General features: G+C 31.6%; 2 protein-coding genes across 3 annotated transcripts in view; both read left to right on the forward strand.

Annotated features, from left to right (window-relative positions):
- Positions 1 to 1,125: 1,125 nt before the first annotated feature.
- Positions 1,126 to 10,599, forward strand: LOC138304685 (GTPase IMAP family member 7-like). 2 transcript variants are annotated; one of them, XM_069244890.1, is made up of 6 exons: positions 1,126 to 1,275; positions 3,276 to 3,313; positions 6,821 to 6,967; positions 7,520 to 7,648; positions 8,136 to 8,330; positions 9,239 to 10,599. In XM_069244890.1, exons 2-6 carry the CDS (start codon positions 3,310 to 3,312, stop codon positions 10,207 to 10,209), a joined length of 1,446 nt encoding a protein of 481 aa, XP_069100991.1. In that variant the 5' UTR covers positions 1,126 to 1,275; positions 3,276 to 3,309; the 3' UTR covers positions 10,210 to 10,599. The 2 variants fall into 2 exon arrangements, with proteins under 2 accessions (XP_069100991.1, XP_069100990.1); XM_069244889.1 differs by lacking the exons at positions 1,126 to 1,275; positions 3,276 to 3,313 and having other exon boundaries at positions 6,587 to 6,967.
- A 1,541-nt stretch (positions 10,600 to 12,140) lies between these two features.
- Positions 12,141 to 15,291, forward strand: part of LOC138304686 (protocadherin Fat 4-like) — a 43,570-nt gene continuing 40,419 nt past the window's right edge. The window contains exon 1 of the mRNA XM_069244891.1: positions 12,141 to 13,626. Coding sequence (XP_069100992.1) covers positions 13,563 to 13,626 — 64 coding nt within the window. The 5' untranslated portion in view covers positions 12,141 to 13,562. The remainder of the gene's footprint in view (positions 13,627 to 15,291) is intronic.

Below are 15,291 nucleotides of genomic sequence, written 5' to 3' on the forward strand. Positions count from 1 at the left end.
TTATTATCTAGTATATGGTATACTTATGACGTTATATGTATTTATATTATCTAGTATATGGTTATATTATGACGTTATATGTATTTTATTATCTAGTATATGGTTATACTATGACGTTATATGTATTTTATTATCTAGTATATGGTTATACGTATGACGTTATATGTATTTTATTACTATAGTATATGGTTATACTTATGACGTTATATGTATTTTTATTATCTAGTATATGGTTATACTTATGACGTTATATGTATTTATATTATCTAGTATATGGTTATACTTATGACGTTATATGTATTTTTATTATCTAGTATATGGTTATACTTATGACGTTATATGTATTTTTATTATCTAGTATATGGTTATACGTATGACGTTATATGTATTTATATTATCTAGTATATGGTTATACGTATGACGTTATATGTATTTTTATTATCTAGTTTATGGTTATTTTTTGACCCCTTAAACTCTATTTGCGACATTATGAATTGATTAGAATGGAATACCTCAATTTTTAGGTAAAAATGTCGATATTTGAAAGTGCAGAGAAAAAAAGTTACACTGTACCAAAACGTTTAATTATGATGATGAATATCACAATGGTATCTTTACACTACAATGTGCATGAGGTGGTGTGATCAATAGCCAGAGACCTAATCACTTCCAAAATCTAATTCGGGCGTATTTCCTGATTATTTAGTTATTATCTTTAGATGACTAAATTTATACAAATAGGTTTGATTTTAAAACTTTCTCTTAACATTTTGATATTATTAAACAAGAACGATTTTTCTTAATTAAACGGTTATATATTTTAACAGTCAATTCAGCATTTTTTTTCTGTGCAATTCATAATTAGTAATAAATGAATTAATCATTATATAACAAAAACTCAATCTCTACATTCCTGTAAAAAGCCATAATTGTTTGTTTTATAATTAGTTAATATTTCATTACATCATGAAAAAGATTGAATTGATAGAATGACACGTTGACCTAGATGATAGTGTTCAGAATTTCCAAGTCTGTTTACGTATATTAAGAGATCATCAAGTGGCTGGATTGAAATAATGTAAGCCTCGTGATTCTAAAAATTTCCGTCCTTCCACTTCAGGGCCACAGTTTCTAGTATGAACAAGGAAACATTTAGTAGGTAAACCAAGTTTATACGAGTATGTGACTCAGTGATGGTGGTTATAAATATCACGAACGAGAACAACATAGGCCTTATCAGATAGTTCGACTTTACTCCAGCTGGCATTGTAAATGGTAAGTAATCACTGTAACACAGATGAGGGGGATAACATCCAATAGCTGTATTGTTAAAGAAGTTTCACTACCAGTCATATATAGTAAAGGAGCCGGATGTACATTTAGACGAAAAATTCCATACATTTTAAATGGTTCATTTTTTGCTACGTACAGAAGAAAATTTGATCGGTTTGATTGAAGTCTGCCATATTAGTTCACCTGATGAAATTGACAGTTACTGTAATCATATGTCAGTTACTTAAATAGATTCATGTGGTATCATTTAAGTCCAGGTAATGCTGGATATTTGGGATGGACAAATATTTTATTTTTAGGAGTCTGTAATACACTTTAATGACAATATTTTTTATTACAATATTTAAATCACACTATTTATATTACAATATTTATATCATATATTACACTTTTTATATTATAATATATATATATTATATCATACTATTTATATTACAATCCTCCTCATAGCATTGTACCGTATATTACACTATTTACATTATTATATTTATATTACACTATTAATATTGCAATTCTCCTCATAGCCTTGTATTTATATTTCAATATCACTTTTAAACTATTTATATTACAATATTTATATTAAACCATTTATATTACCATATTTATATTAATTAATTTATATTACAATATTTATATTAAACCATTTATATTACAATATTTATATTATTTTTTTTTATACTACAATATTTATATCACACTATTTATATTACAGTCCTCGTCATAGCCTTGTATTTACATTAGAATATTTATGTTACACTATTTATATTACAATCCTTTTCATAGGCTTGCAAGGTATATTGCACTTTTTATATTATAATATTTATATTACACTACTTCTATCATAATAATTCAATTTTGCTTGTTACGAGCATTTTCATTGGCTTAAAAATTTACTTAATCAGCCAATAAAGGAAAAAATGGCGTCGGCGTTTGTAACATTGCTTCTGATTGGCTGAGATGACGGCGTAATGATTTCATAGACAAAAGATTTTGAATATTGGAGAGATTATCTTTATTAAACTGAATTATAAGGTTTAATCTGATTTTTTTATGTTATGGAGATATAACACAAAATCTAAGTGTACTCTCATCATAAACCGCTTCGTGGTTTATTAAGAGTACACTCAGAGTTTTGTGCTATATCTCCATAACTTAAAAAAGCTATTCAAGTTAATCCTAAAATATTTATGTAACACTATTTATATTATATTATTTATATTACACTATTCATATTACAATCCTCTTCATAGCTTTGGACCGTATATTACACTTTTCATATTTTAATATTTACATTGCACTACTTATATTATAATATTAATATTACAGTACTTAATTTATGATATTTATATTACACTATTTATTTTATAATATTTATATTACATTATTTATATTACAATCCTCCTCATAGCCTTGTACCGTATAGCCAGCATTTTTCACGGTTTTATTACTTACATTGAAGATGTAAATCGCAACAATTTGATAAATGAATAAAATATATAGATATCTCTGTAGGCAAATCGCGAAATCTTAAAACCGCCAAAATTTAATTTCTCGTTTCTAGTCCAAGCGAGATTGACCGGGTACGATATGTCTTTCCCGATCGGTATCAATAAATAAACGGAGATAATTTCAAAAACTAAAAGCTTCACATTTTCTTTGTTCGTTAGTTGCAAGTCTGTAAGCCCTGGTATACTCTAACAGGAAGTAACATTAAAATATCTTATTTTCTATTATCTCCATAATGTCTATCATTAATGCATTTCTTATGTAATAGTTCATGTCGTTTGAATAACACAATGAAAACAAATCAAAACAATTCATTGTATATCTACTGCAATTTAAGCTAACAACTTCACAGTTTAATATCGTTGTAAGAGGTATAACACATTACGTCAAGCACGATATATAACCTGTTGGTACATATACATGTTGTTACAAATGTATTGTTTTATTTGCTTGCATCATTTTTCAAATTCTTACAGATCTCTTGCCGACTCCTTAGCTACCATTGCTGAAATGGGTAAGTCAAGATTAAACAATTTATATAAACTATGAACATCATTATATAGATACGAGTCTGTCTGTCACACTTTACACAATAGCGTGCCGTCATTCACAAGCATGTCTAGAGTTTTCGTCACTTCCTTCATTTCAGTGAACATAAATATACACAAGAAAACATTATTGAAACGGGACAATATTATTGATACCAATTCAATGATAGCTTCTAACAATTTTAAGTCACAAAAACTGCCTTTCAAAATCATCCTTTACAACTAATTAAAGTGCCGTCAATGAGGCAATAGCAACCCCGTTTCAACAAAATTGATACAAAAATGTCCCTCGTAAGTAATATGATATACACAATGTAGTGGTTTGGTGTTGTAGGTCTATTGTTGTAACACGTAACCATAGCATATAATACAACCTGGAGTTTATTTCCTGTAATATGGAAAACTGAAAACGAATTTTAGTACACCGTTTTAATCAACTTAAGGATATTATTATATTTGGTATACATGTAATGTGTGATTCCATGTTAGGCATTATAAAGCATGTAATGCAATATGTAATTTAACGTGAGATCCCATTCAAAGTTACCATTTAATACCTAGTATATCCGAAACAAAGCGTACAATACATTCTTGAGTTTATTTCCTGTAATCGGGAGAACTGAAAACTTCTTTTAGTACACCATTTTTATAGAAAGAGAAATTTCCCCAGGAAGTAAGTGTTGCAATTGAGTATGGTATTCAAATAGATTACAATCAAAATCATAATTGATAAAATATGTTTTCTACTCGGACTTTTCTGTAAGCAAAAATTCAATTGAAATAATTAAGCAGGATCTATATAAAATATCACACACCCACTTTAGTATCACTATTATTAAGGGGAGATAATAATAATAATTATTATATATATTTAAACTACAACTATGAACGGTACCAATGCAAAACAGATAGAGTTTTGATTGCGTGACAGTTTATGGGCCATTGTCTTATAAACACTAGTTATAACACATTATGTATGCAGTGTACAATTCTTATTTGTATGCCTCATTTCACTGCATTGTCAGTACTGCTAACGCGCGTCATTTAAAATTACTGTACAAAAAATGTAGTTGACACACCAGTAAACAACAAAAAAGACTAGATTTTTCATTGTCATAACTTTCATTTATAGACAATTGTTTGCATGGTGTGTGCATTTTGAATGCCAAGACCGGGGAACATAACTGATGATAGCGTTTCCAATATTTTTGTTTCGGGGAATCTGTTCGTGATCTGTTAACCTATTGTTCGCCTAAAAGCTCACATAATTGTTCTCCAATCAAAATATATTGGGTAATGTCGAGTGACCGTACACACATATACTGACTATGAAATACCCCGAACATTCCTGGGGAAAGTATCCAGTTGTAGTCACGATGATTCCGTTGCTTGTTTCAGTAACAATGCTTGAACACATGCACATATTCTGTTCATATTCTGTTTTTATTTCAAATACATATTTAAGTTGGATCTAATAGCAAATACATATTTAAGTTGGATCTAATAGCAAATACATATTTAAGTTGGATCTAATAGCAAATACATATTTAAGTTGGATCTGGATCTATAAACAACACTTTTATTGTTAGTTTGAAACCTTTTTACATGTGACAAGGAAACTTTCATTGATTAAATTACCCCTCCTTTCTTTCTATACATTAATTACTGACGAGCATAAATGTGTCTGTGCCGCCTTAGGATCAGTTATCAGACTAATAGAAAACCGAAAACATATTTTTCTTATGAATTTAGTGTAATATATCATCTGTGAAAAGACAAAACATATGTATCTTATCGAAGCGTGAACTACATACAAGTAGTCCGGTTAAACGTGCTTAGTATTTCTCTAAAATAAAATGGTATTTTGTTAATTTCATCAAAACATAGTTATGAAGTTTGTTAATTTATATCTTATCATAAATTGTACGCGTATCGTACTGTCAATTAAAACCGTACTATTTTCCTGTTTGATGCTTAAAGTTATAAATATATATTAAAACTATCTATTCACACTGAAAGAAATCTAAAAATAATGTTATATTTTATATTGACAATACCAATTTTTTTTATCGTTACCATAACAACTGTATTGTTTCCATAAGCTCATCACTGGTTCAATTTATATATAAATTTAAATTACGATTAATAAGATATGACCAAACTATACAAAACGGCAATAAGGATGTCTCTGTTAGATACAAACTTAATTAATTTTGTTTTCAAACCTCGTGTAGATTATTCACACAAAGTATATAGGTCATATTACGATTGTTAAAGGGGGGAAATATGTCCTGGTGCAGGATAAGAATTCAATTTCTGGCCAACAAAACAGTGAATCATTACTGCACATAGTTTTATCTTACTTCCTGTAGCGTATACATGTCCATGTATTAGATACATATCATATGATCTGTACAAGTTCTCAACAAACAAACAATGTATCAAACATGTTACTACTGATTCTCTATGTATCAGGAGAATATAAAATGTGAAGATAAATTTTAATTTAACCTCAGTTTTTTTTCCAATTTTTTTTTATTCAATAGACATATACATAACATTATTTTCCCATCACAGAAGGACTTGCACGCAAATGTCCATATTTAAATAAATTATTCTAATCTTGAACACAAGTTAAGTTAAGTTTTAATTTCCAAATGCGCTACATTCTATCAAGAACATAGACATTTTAGGACTACATTGATAGCTCATTCTAATATCAACTTTCATATATTTGTCAAATAAAAATTTGATAGTTTGTATCTGTTAATGACATAAATGATAAACGATAAATGGGCAATAACTCTTACTGTTACCAATACGAGCGGTCTATGTAAATACATTGAAGGAACACCCACGATTGCAAATCTGATAGTAATTGCGTACTTAAGTCACTTTTGTATTTCAATATCAACTTTTTTTATCGAAATGCATGTAAATTATAACACGTAGATGAATTATTTACAACATATGTTGATGACGAAAATAAACTAATTCCGACGACCTGTGATGATTTAAAGAGGAATAATACACTGCATATGTGCTCTAAATATCCCATAAGGTGTCGAATCAAAATAATATCTTTTTTTGAATTGTATGATGCACTTTTGAAACGAGATATTGCTCCTCTTAATGCATTTAATTGCTGAATAATCCCACATTTTAAAGTTCAGGTTTTTTTAAATGGTGAACTTTCTGATTCCATCAGATATGTGATTCCGATGCATCTGTTTATAAATGCTCGTTTATTAAGTCAATTGTAAGTCGGTATGGAGCAATTTTTCTGATTTCTCGTTTTTAACAAAGTCTGTATACCCATGAGTTTTTTTATTTTTTGCTAAGAGTATGTTTACACTATTGAGCCTGTCCAGGTTTTTTTTCTCTTCTTTTTGGGCTGTCCGAGGTTGTTATCTGATTTTTTTATTTTTTGTTAAGTATGTGTACTTATTATTTTCTGAATTTTTGTTTTATAGCTGAGTGTATATCGACATGGGCCTGTCCAAAGTGCAGTTTTGAGAACAATTCCACAGCGTCCTGTTGTGAGATCTGTAACACGGCCAATGACTTAGAGACAGATGATCCTTGTGTAATAGACACACATGGTGATACCGGACTGTCTGGTACGACACATGTTATCACACATACCTATAATAATACGGCATATTAAAAATATCATAGATTACATCTTATCTGGTGTAAAATGATGTGAATTAGTATAAGTCACATAATATTATATCTTTTCTATAATTAAGCATGTGAGTGAATGTAACATCAATATTGTTTTTTGAATTTTGTGTGGTTGCAACTCTAACACAGGACTAATGTAAATTTACAAGTCACATTTAAAACACAGATAACATCAATTTCGTTATTTTTACGTGTTAACCCTATCAGCGCGGACCTTGTGTAAGTTAGTATAAATCAAATTTATCATTCCCAATCTGATAGTTTGTTTTGTTGGTATAAGAATATTAGATACTTGTACACTGCTTAATAAAGGAAGCAAAGTTAGATTTACATGTTCATTGATATATAACTGTCAAAAGTAGAATTCAAACTAATACAGATGTATCATCTGTAATCACAATATCAACCGACTTTTATGTTTTGGTGGTATACATGGATGATGTGATATACTAACACAACCTTACCATGTGTATTTACCATTGCAGGATGGCGATGTTCAAACTGTACCTATGATAACAACGTAACCATCGACAAATGTGAGATGTGTTTCATTCCAAAGAACGAAAAACAGATTAAGTACCCACACACAGAACGCAAGGCGGACGACGTTTTAGGTATTAATAACAAAACAGACATTTAAAAAATCAGATATTTTCCTATTCGAGGCGTTTTATTAGCATCCCTTGTGATTATTTCTTTTTTATTAAACAGATATCAACACATCATTTATTTTCTACCAAATAGGAATAAATTTGTTTCTTTATAAAAATGAAGCTGGTTATTTAAATTCAGAAACGTATGAAAATAAACAAATAATTTTAACACAAATATATAAAGAAATTTCGTCGAAAAATGTCTACATATAGCGGTAAATAACCATTGTGGTTCCATTTGCAGGAAGGACTTTAATTTAGAAAGATTATCTTTTATTAGAACGTTTTGAATTTTTTCTTCATTCGTTCAACCTTTAACGTCTTTGTTAACTTTTTTATAATCAAAGCTACGTGTGTCACTACTAAACGATAATCTTTCAGTAAATGTACCCTTTAATATACCATCACAAATTTTCGTTGTTGACGCTTTCTTATTTTTCTCGACCAGGAGAGGAAACGAGAATCATTCTGATTGGTCGAACTGGGTCTGGGAAGAGCTGTACGGGTAACAACATTCTCGGAAAGAATGCGTTTGAGTCCCAGGCCTCATGTGGATCTGTCACCACTCACTGTCTGCGCGGGAAAAACAGGCGATTTAACAAACTAGTGCAGGTCGTGGATACCCCAGGACTGTTTGATACTGGTATATAAACCATTTACAATATCTAATGTCTCTCGTTCTCAATTTGGTATCCTGTTCAGTTTCAATGGTTTATTTTTGTTTTGTTTTTTATTCTGGTTTATGCTATTTGAGTTTCCATAAAAAATGTTCATATACCCGATCTTTCTCTATATCTTGTACAATTACTTCCATAATTAGACTTACCTTATCTCGTGTCCCGGGGCTCTCTTTCTTGTTCCGTTTTTGTCAAGTCCTTTGTTTATCAATGCATCCTGGCTACATAATATTTGATGTCCTGAAGGAAACAAAAGTCATTTATAAGTTGGCTAAGTTCAGATACAGATATGTATAAAACCTTAAGACGATTATCATATGCCTTAAAGTTATACTTCACTTATCAATCAAATAGTTTTATCACATAATCCACCTGATATTCGGTGATTTCGCCCGGGTAATATTTTTGCATATGTTACTAGTGTAATATGACCTGGAACAATTTTCATTTGGTGGAAATTCATTGAAACGTCAGACAGAAATAATAAAATGACTTCATGAAAAATGACGTAACATCAGGATTACGAGGACGGCGGGACAAAATGGCGGCCTTTGCTGGATTTTCGTAATACATTTTGAAATTCTTAGTTATGTAGATATTTGGAGTTATGTCATTAAATTTAGCTTAAATTTGTGTTCATTTCATATGAGATTTTATGAAACTCGTCTCGAAGTTTTCATTTTTGCTCGCCAAGGCTCGCAAAAATAAAAATTTCTTAGACTCGTTTCATCTCATATGAAATGAACGCTCATGTAAGATCCTATATATCTAAACATCACAAGCTTTTGCTTCATTCCATTTACAACTAGTATGTTGTTCAAATAATATAATGTTGGTTGTGATGATGAAGATATTGTATCATTATTTATAATAGGGATGGACAATGACGCCGTGACAGAGGAGATATTGAAGTGTGTTGGTATCACTGCCCCAGGACCACACGCTATCCTACTGGTCGTCGGCATCAATCGCTTCACACAGGAGGAACATGAAACCGTCCGTCTGCTGCAGAAGGCGTTCGGAGACCAAATGATGAAATACCTGATCGTGGTATTTACCCGGAAGGACGAACTTGACAGAGATGGCCGTGACCTCCATGACCTCGTTAGAACAGCTCCTCAGACGCTACAGAGAGTCTTACAGAACTGCCAAAACCGATGCATCGGATTCAACAACCATGCAGACGAAGCCGAGAATGAACGACAGGTGTTGGACCTGTTTCGGGTTATAGACGAAATGGTTGCTGCCAACAACGGCACATTTTATACGAGTGATATTTTCGAAAAGGCAGAAGTAGCCATCAATGATCGGGAGACAGAAATTGTGAATGACCACAAGAATGCCGCAGAAAGGAGACTGGCCATCATTAGACGACAACTGTCAGAAGACTGCCATGGACAGATAACCATTGCGAAACGGTCAGAGGAACGCTATGAGAAAGAGCTCCGTGATATACGACATCAACGAGAGATGTTATCAAGACCATTCCAATGGTCAGAAAATGGCGGCGACAAAATGGCAGACGATACTCAAGATTGTGATGCGATACTACGTTCAAAAATTGCAGATCTGGAACGAAAAATCAGAGCCGTTCATAAGCAGCAAAAAGTCATCAAGGAATCGACAGAGATGACACTTCGAGAGCGTGAAAAAGAAGTGATGAACATTCTAACGGAAATGTCAGATCCCGCAGTGGTACGAGAAGGTGTTCGCACCGAGGTTCAGCAAGGCAAACCCACCTTATTACGTAGGATTTGGATGAGCATTACGGAGATAGGTCCAAAGATCGCTGGTGGTTTCAAATCCATATTTGATTTCATGAAGAGAAAGTTTACCGGGAACTAATAGGTAAAACTACAAACGTACGTGTTTTTCTTGCGTTATGATTGGAAAACTAGAAAAAAGCCTACATTGAAGAGATCATTACCTCTTGGATATTGGTAAAGTGTACGCATTGTTCGTTTTATTTGGGATATATACATCCTTTGATCATAGGAAAATGACTTGTTCATATGTTTTTCATTCGAAAACTATTTTCAACTAGTATATTTTATCGTATCTTATTGATATCTATGGTTTGACACATGATTGACACATGATCACCAAATGGACCTGACGGAATCACACAGATCATTAAAATAACAGTACCTAGTCTTTGTTGTAAAATGATATTGATTCATGCTTCTATTTAATTGTGTTATAAATTCAATAAAATTTTGATTTTTGTTTTACCAATTCAAGCTTTAGCTAATCATCTCTTAACATGAGAAAACACCAAATTACCATATCGTTTGATGTGCACGTACAATAATAGATATGTTTATGATTTTCCACAATTCTAAATTTCTAAAACATGGTTAAATGAGGTTCGATAGATTTTAGAAAAAAAGACAAAATAAGTAAAATTATAAAAATATTACGAGCTGAAAGTGAAGTCTCTATAAATATGTCTTTGGTTATAATCCGTCAATAGATGACATCAGAAAAATCCAAAGAAAAAGTATGAAAGAAAAACATGATATGAAATACATAGTAAATATATAAAGTGTTCGATTACTTTGTTTCACGTACTGTATATCATATCGAAACGATGTTTCTTTTTTTTAGAAATAGCAAGTCAATATTACTCTTTTTAAATCCATTGCCTAAACATAGAGTTGTTCAGTGTGTTGTCATATTGTCATCGTTTTCCTCATTACATAATAAACATCAACAACAGATAATTGTTTTAATACCTTTGCCAAAGACACTACATATCTAATATAGAAATAAAGGATATTCATTCTTTACCTATCACTAGCTGGGGCCGCGGTGGCCAATTGATTAGATGTCCCACCATATTACCACAAGCCCTCCTCCTCTGCGATGCGGGTTCGAATCTCAAGTGGGGCAGTAGCCAGATACTGACCGCTGGTCAATGGTTTTTCTCCGGGTACTCCGGCTTTCCTCCAACAACAAACCTAATTAAACGAAAGCAAAAATAAAAACGACCTATCACTAGTTAAATATTACCCTCAGCTGGTAGAATTAAAAAGCCAATTCTACCAGAGCGATATAACAATATATAGACCTCAACAAAGGTTTATAATCGATAAGAATTATAGTTCTTTATATACAATGAGCTCTAGATGAACAGGAACCACTGACACTTCCGACGCATTTGATTCATGTGTATGTCATTTCCCTAAAATAATTATTTTAACACGTTTTCCCGGAAAAATCGAATTACACGACAGTGACTGGTATATATAACGTTTCATTTTCCGATTTACAACCATGATTATTAAAGTCATTTGTGCTTTTTCATAATACTCACGAATCAAAATAAGGTTTTTATATTCATCACCAAAAGTTACCAAATTTTTAGGAATTGCAATACTTTCTATACATTGCTTTTGATTTTACAAGAACACAAAGGATTGTAAACAAAGAGCTCTAGATGAACAGGAACCACTGACACTTCCGACGCATTTGATTCATGTGTATGTCATTTCCCTAAGATAATTATTTTAACACGTTTTCCCGGAAAAATCGAATTACACGACAGTGACTGGTATATATAACGTTTCATTTTCCGATTTACAACCATGATTATTAAAGTCATTTGTGCTTTTTCATAATACTCACGAATCAAGATAAGGTTTTTATATTCATCACCAAAAGTTACCAAATTTTTAGGAATTGCAATACTTTCTATACATTGCTTTTGATTTTACAAGAACACAAAGGAGCTGGAATTGATTTTTATTTTGGCCCAAAATCTGTCAAAATACTTTTGCAGTGAATTTAAATGAGTACCTACGGTCAGACCATGAAGCCAAATTGTGGTCTACAATTTCATTTCACATTCGACAGTGTTAGTAGAATTTGTAAAGTAATTTCGGCAGAAATGTTTCCATTTAATTAAAGCATAAACAATACTTTTTCAGTATATAATTTCTGTGTTGTAGCTAACGTTTATAAGGCATCAGAAGCTATATGAATGATTTTCACGGCTTTAGTATTAACGAAGAAAAAATAGCATGTCAACTATTTCACCCAGTTACGGCACATATAACTTCAAAGAGGTGATCGGGTGATGTAGTGGTTAAGCCACTCGCCTTTCACCTAGCCGCCCGGGGTTCGATCCCCGGCACGGACGTGAAAAGGTAAGGGGTCACCTGCCCAATCTCGTGGGTTTTCTCCGGGAACTCCGGTTTCCTCCCACACTGAGATCCCTCGCGCGCTTACATCCGGGCCATCGAGAGTGATTTGCATAAGTTGTACAACTTGTTTCGTAATCGATGTAAAATAAATAAAATTTATATTCAAGAAGTGATGAAAGCTGAAGTATCATGACTACCAACTTGCTATCAGTACCTGGAGACGGCAAGTGGAATTCTACCTTAAATCACAGAGATGTTATTATATAAAATAACTTTTTAGCAATCTATCACCGTGGCCCGACACGCAAGCTTATACAAACCTATGTATAACCGAGACCTCAATATAAGCTTTAGTTTTATTATTAGACACATAAAAGATCAATTTTAAATCATCATGAATAAATTAGTAGATAATTAAACTTAATTGCTTTAACTACGATTTCTAAATGAGGGTTTGAGTAAAAAGTATTTTAATAACAATGACAACAAAATATACATAACTCGAAATCGAGATACTTTGTTCAAACTCTTGTGCAATCAGACACAGCGGTGAATCTTACAAATGCAGGCCTACAGTTTTCCAACAATTCTAAATGTCTTGTTATACTCATGTTATGTTAATCTTTAGTCAAAGACAATGGACATTCGTGAATTAAAACTCATTTAAATTAAATATCATGTTTAATTCAAAGTTTATGTTGGTTCCCAACTAAATTTGCACTACTATTCGTCCAAGGACTATTCCCCTTGAGGTGCTACAGTGGTCCTTCATGTAAAGTGTTTGACTGTATATAACTATTTAAATACTTTTTTGTTTAGGAGAATAAATATCAATGAACTTTTTTGTGATAACAACATATACATGTAATATAAAGTTGTTATACCCAATACCTACCCTATGACGGTATAGCCTTCAGAAAAAAGTCAACTGTGTCTATCTGTTTAGGGCAGGATTACAGATAAACTTTGTCCTCATTTAGACATTTAAATAAGTACAGAGTATGTGCCCCTGTACAGAACATGTAATGGAGTGAGCGGTGATACACTAGTAACATGACATCTACCTGTATCCCGTTATCTGTGTTCCTGGGTTTTACTCTCATTATGCCCAGTACAGGTAAGATTTTTCTTACATTCGTTCTATCCAAGATAATGATCAAAGAAGTTTTTCTATTATTAACCGAAGAGAAGCTTTGAAAGTATCAGTTTGCACGACGTTTCGACTTCCTGGGATTTTTGTCTGGAGAGCGTAGAGTCTCCATTCATTGTAAATTCTTATAGGATAATTAAACGAATGTTACTATGCAACATAAATGCATTTATTTTATTATCATTCTTACGTTTGTTTTATAAAAAAAATGTGAAATGTTTGCTGTATATTGAGAAAGAGATTATGAATCAATACTATTAAAGAATCTGTCTGGTTATTAAGTAGTTACTATCTTAGATTATATTCTCGAATACCTTTTACAACAGGTTTGGGCACTTTTTGGCACCATTATCTTTATGAAAGTTATGTGTAATTGCAGTTGCTGTTGCAATGGTAACCATCCGAAATATGCATAAATTAAGTGAAAGTTGGGTCATTTTTGCCTATTTTTTTATCTTTGCTATGTTATTTTTTATCTCGAAATCATAGCTTGAACAAACTTTGTACATGCGTTTCTCCTGAAGATGTATCTTAAGTACCGACATTAAGTTTCTCGGAGAAAAACTACTACAAAATAATCTATATATATTTTGTATGGTTACCAAAGCAACTATAGCGGTTATGATAGAAAAGTACTATATTAGATAAATCAGGGATATACTAAATATTTCAGATACAAAAGCTTATTTTTGGAATACTAAGTTAGGGGCCCAATAAGGGCCCAAACCATGCACTGTCTTTCAAATGTGAAATAATACCTATTCAAATATTTAAAAGCATTGAAAGTGATTAGTTTTTGAAACGATATATATATATAATATGGTGATGCAGTAACATAAATACACATCTTAGCTAGATTATCCAATAATTAATATGTATGCATATATTCATAATTACTGACGACATTTTACCAATTTTTGTCGATCTAAATTAGCAGATGTAAATAGTTCAGATACAAAAGCGTATTTTTGGAATACTAAGTTGAAAATTTGACAAATTTGGGGGCCCAATAAGGGCCCAAACCATGCACTGTCTTTTAAATGTGAAATAATACCTATTCAAATATTTAAAAGCATTGAAAGTGATTAGTTTTTGAAACGATATATATATAATATGGTGATGCAGTAACATAAATACACATCTTAGCTAGATTATCCAATAATTAATATGTATGCATATATTCATATTTTACTAACGACATTTTACCAATTTTTGTCGATCTAAATTAGCAGGTGTAAAATATTTAGCATTGAACTTGATTTTTTATGTGTATATGTCATAGTCTTGCGGACAATTGTCATAATGCGCGTTATTCACATCATAAATATAATAATAAAATAATTTCATACTTCACATATTATTTGATTATTTTGAGGGTCGCTGCTTTAAAATTGTTAAAATTAGATAACGAAAACGGTTTTATAAGCTATGATTTTTACGGTGATTTGTTGCCACGTCTATCTTAGTGACACCATGTCGGTCGCATTATGGATGTCAGTTATGTCACTATAGACTTCACATGTACTTTGTGACTTTATAAAGTATATAACTTACATCGTGACAAGCTAATGTTAATATATATGGATGTGGATTTATATCGTGTATTTTAGATAAAAATGTTTATACTGAAGT

Source organism: Argopecten irradians, chromosome 12, assembly GCF_041381155.1.
Source record: "Argopecten irradians isolate NY chromosome 12, Ai_NY, whole genome shotgun sequence".
Classification (NCBI taxonomy): domain Eukaryota; kingdom Metazoa; phylum Mollusca; class Bivalvia; order Pectinida; family Pectinidae; genus Argopecten; species Argopecten irradians.

What these genes read in the sequence shown, in the direction of transcription:
- LOC138304685 (XM_069244889.1), top strand. Translation starts at nt 6,784, where the DNA reads ATGTGTACTTATTATTTTCTGAATTTTTGTTTTATAGCTGAGTGTATA. An exon ending in CAAGGCGGACGACGTTTTAG is followed by an intron (nt 7,649 to 8,135) that starts GTATTAATAACA and finishes TTTCTCGACCAG; the next exon opens with GAGAGGAAACGAGAATCATT. An exon ending in CCCAGGACTGTTTGATACTG is followed by an intron (nt 8,331 to 9,238) that starts GTATATAAACCA and finishes TATTTATAATAG; the next exon opens with GGATGGACAATGACGCCGTG.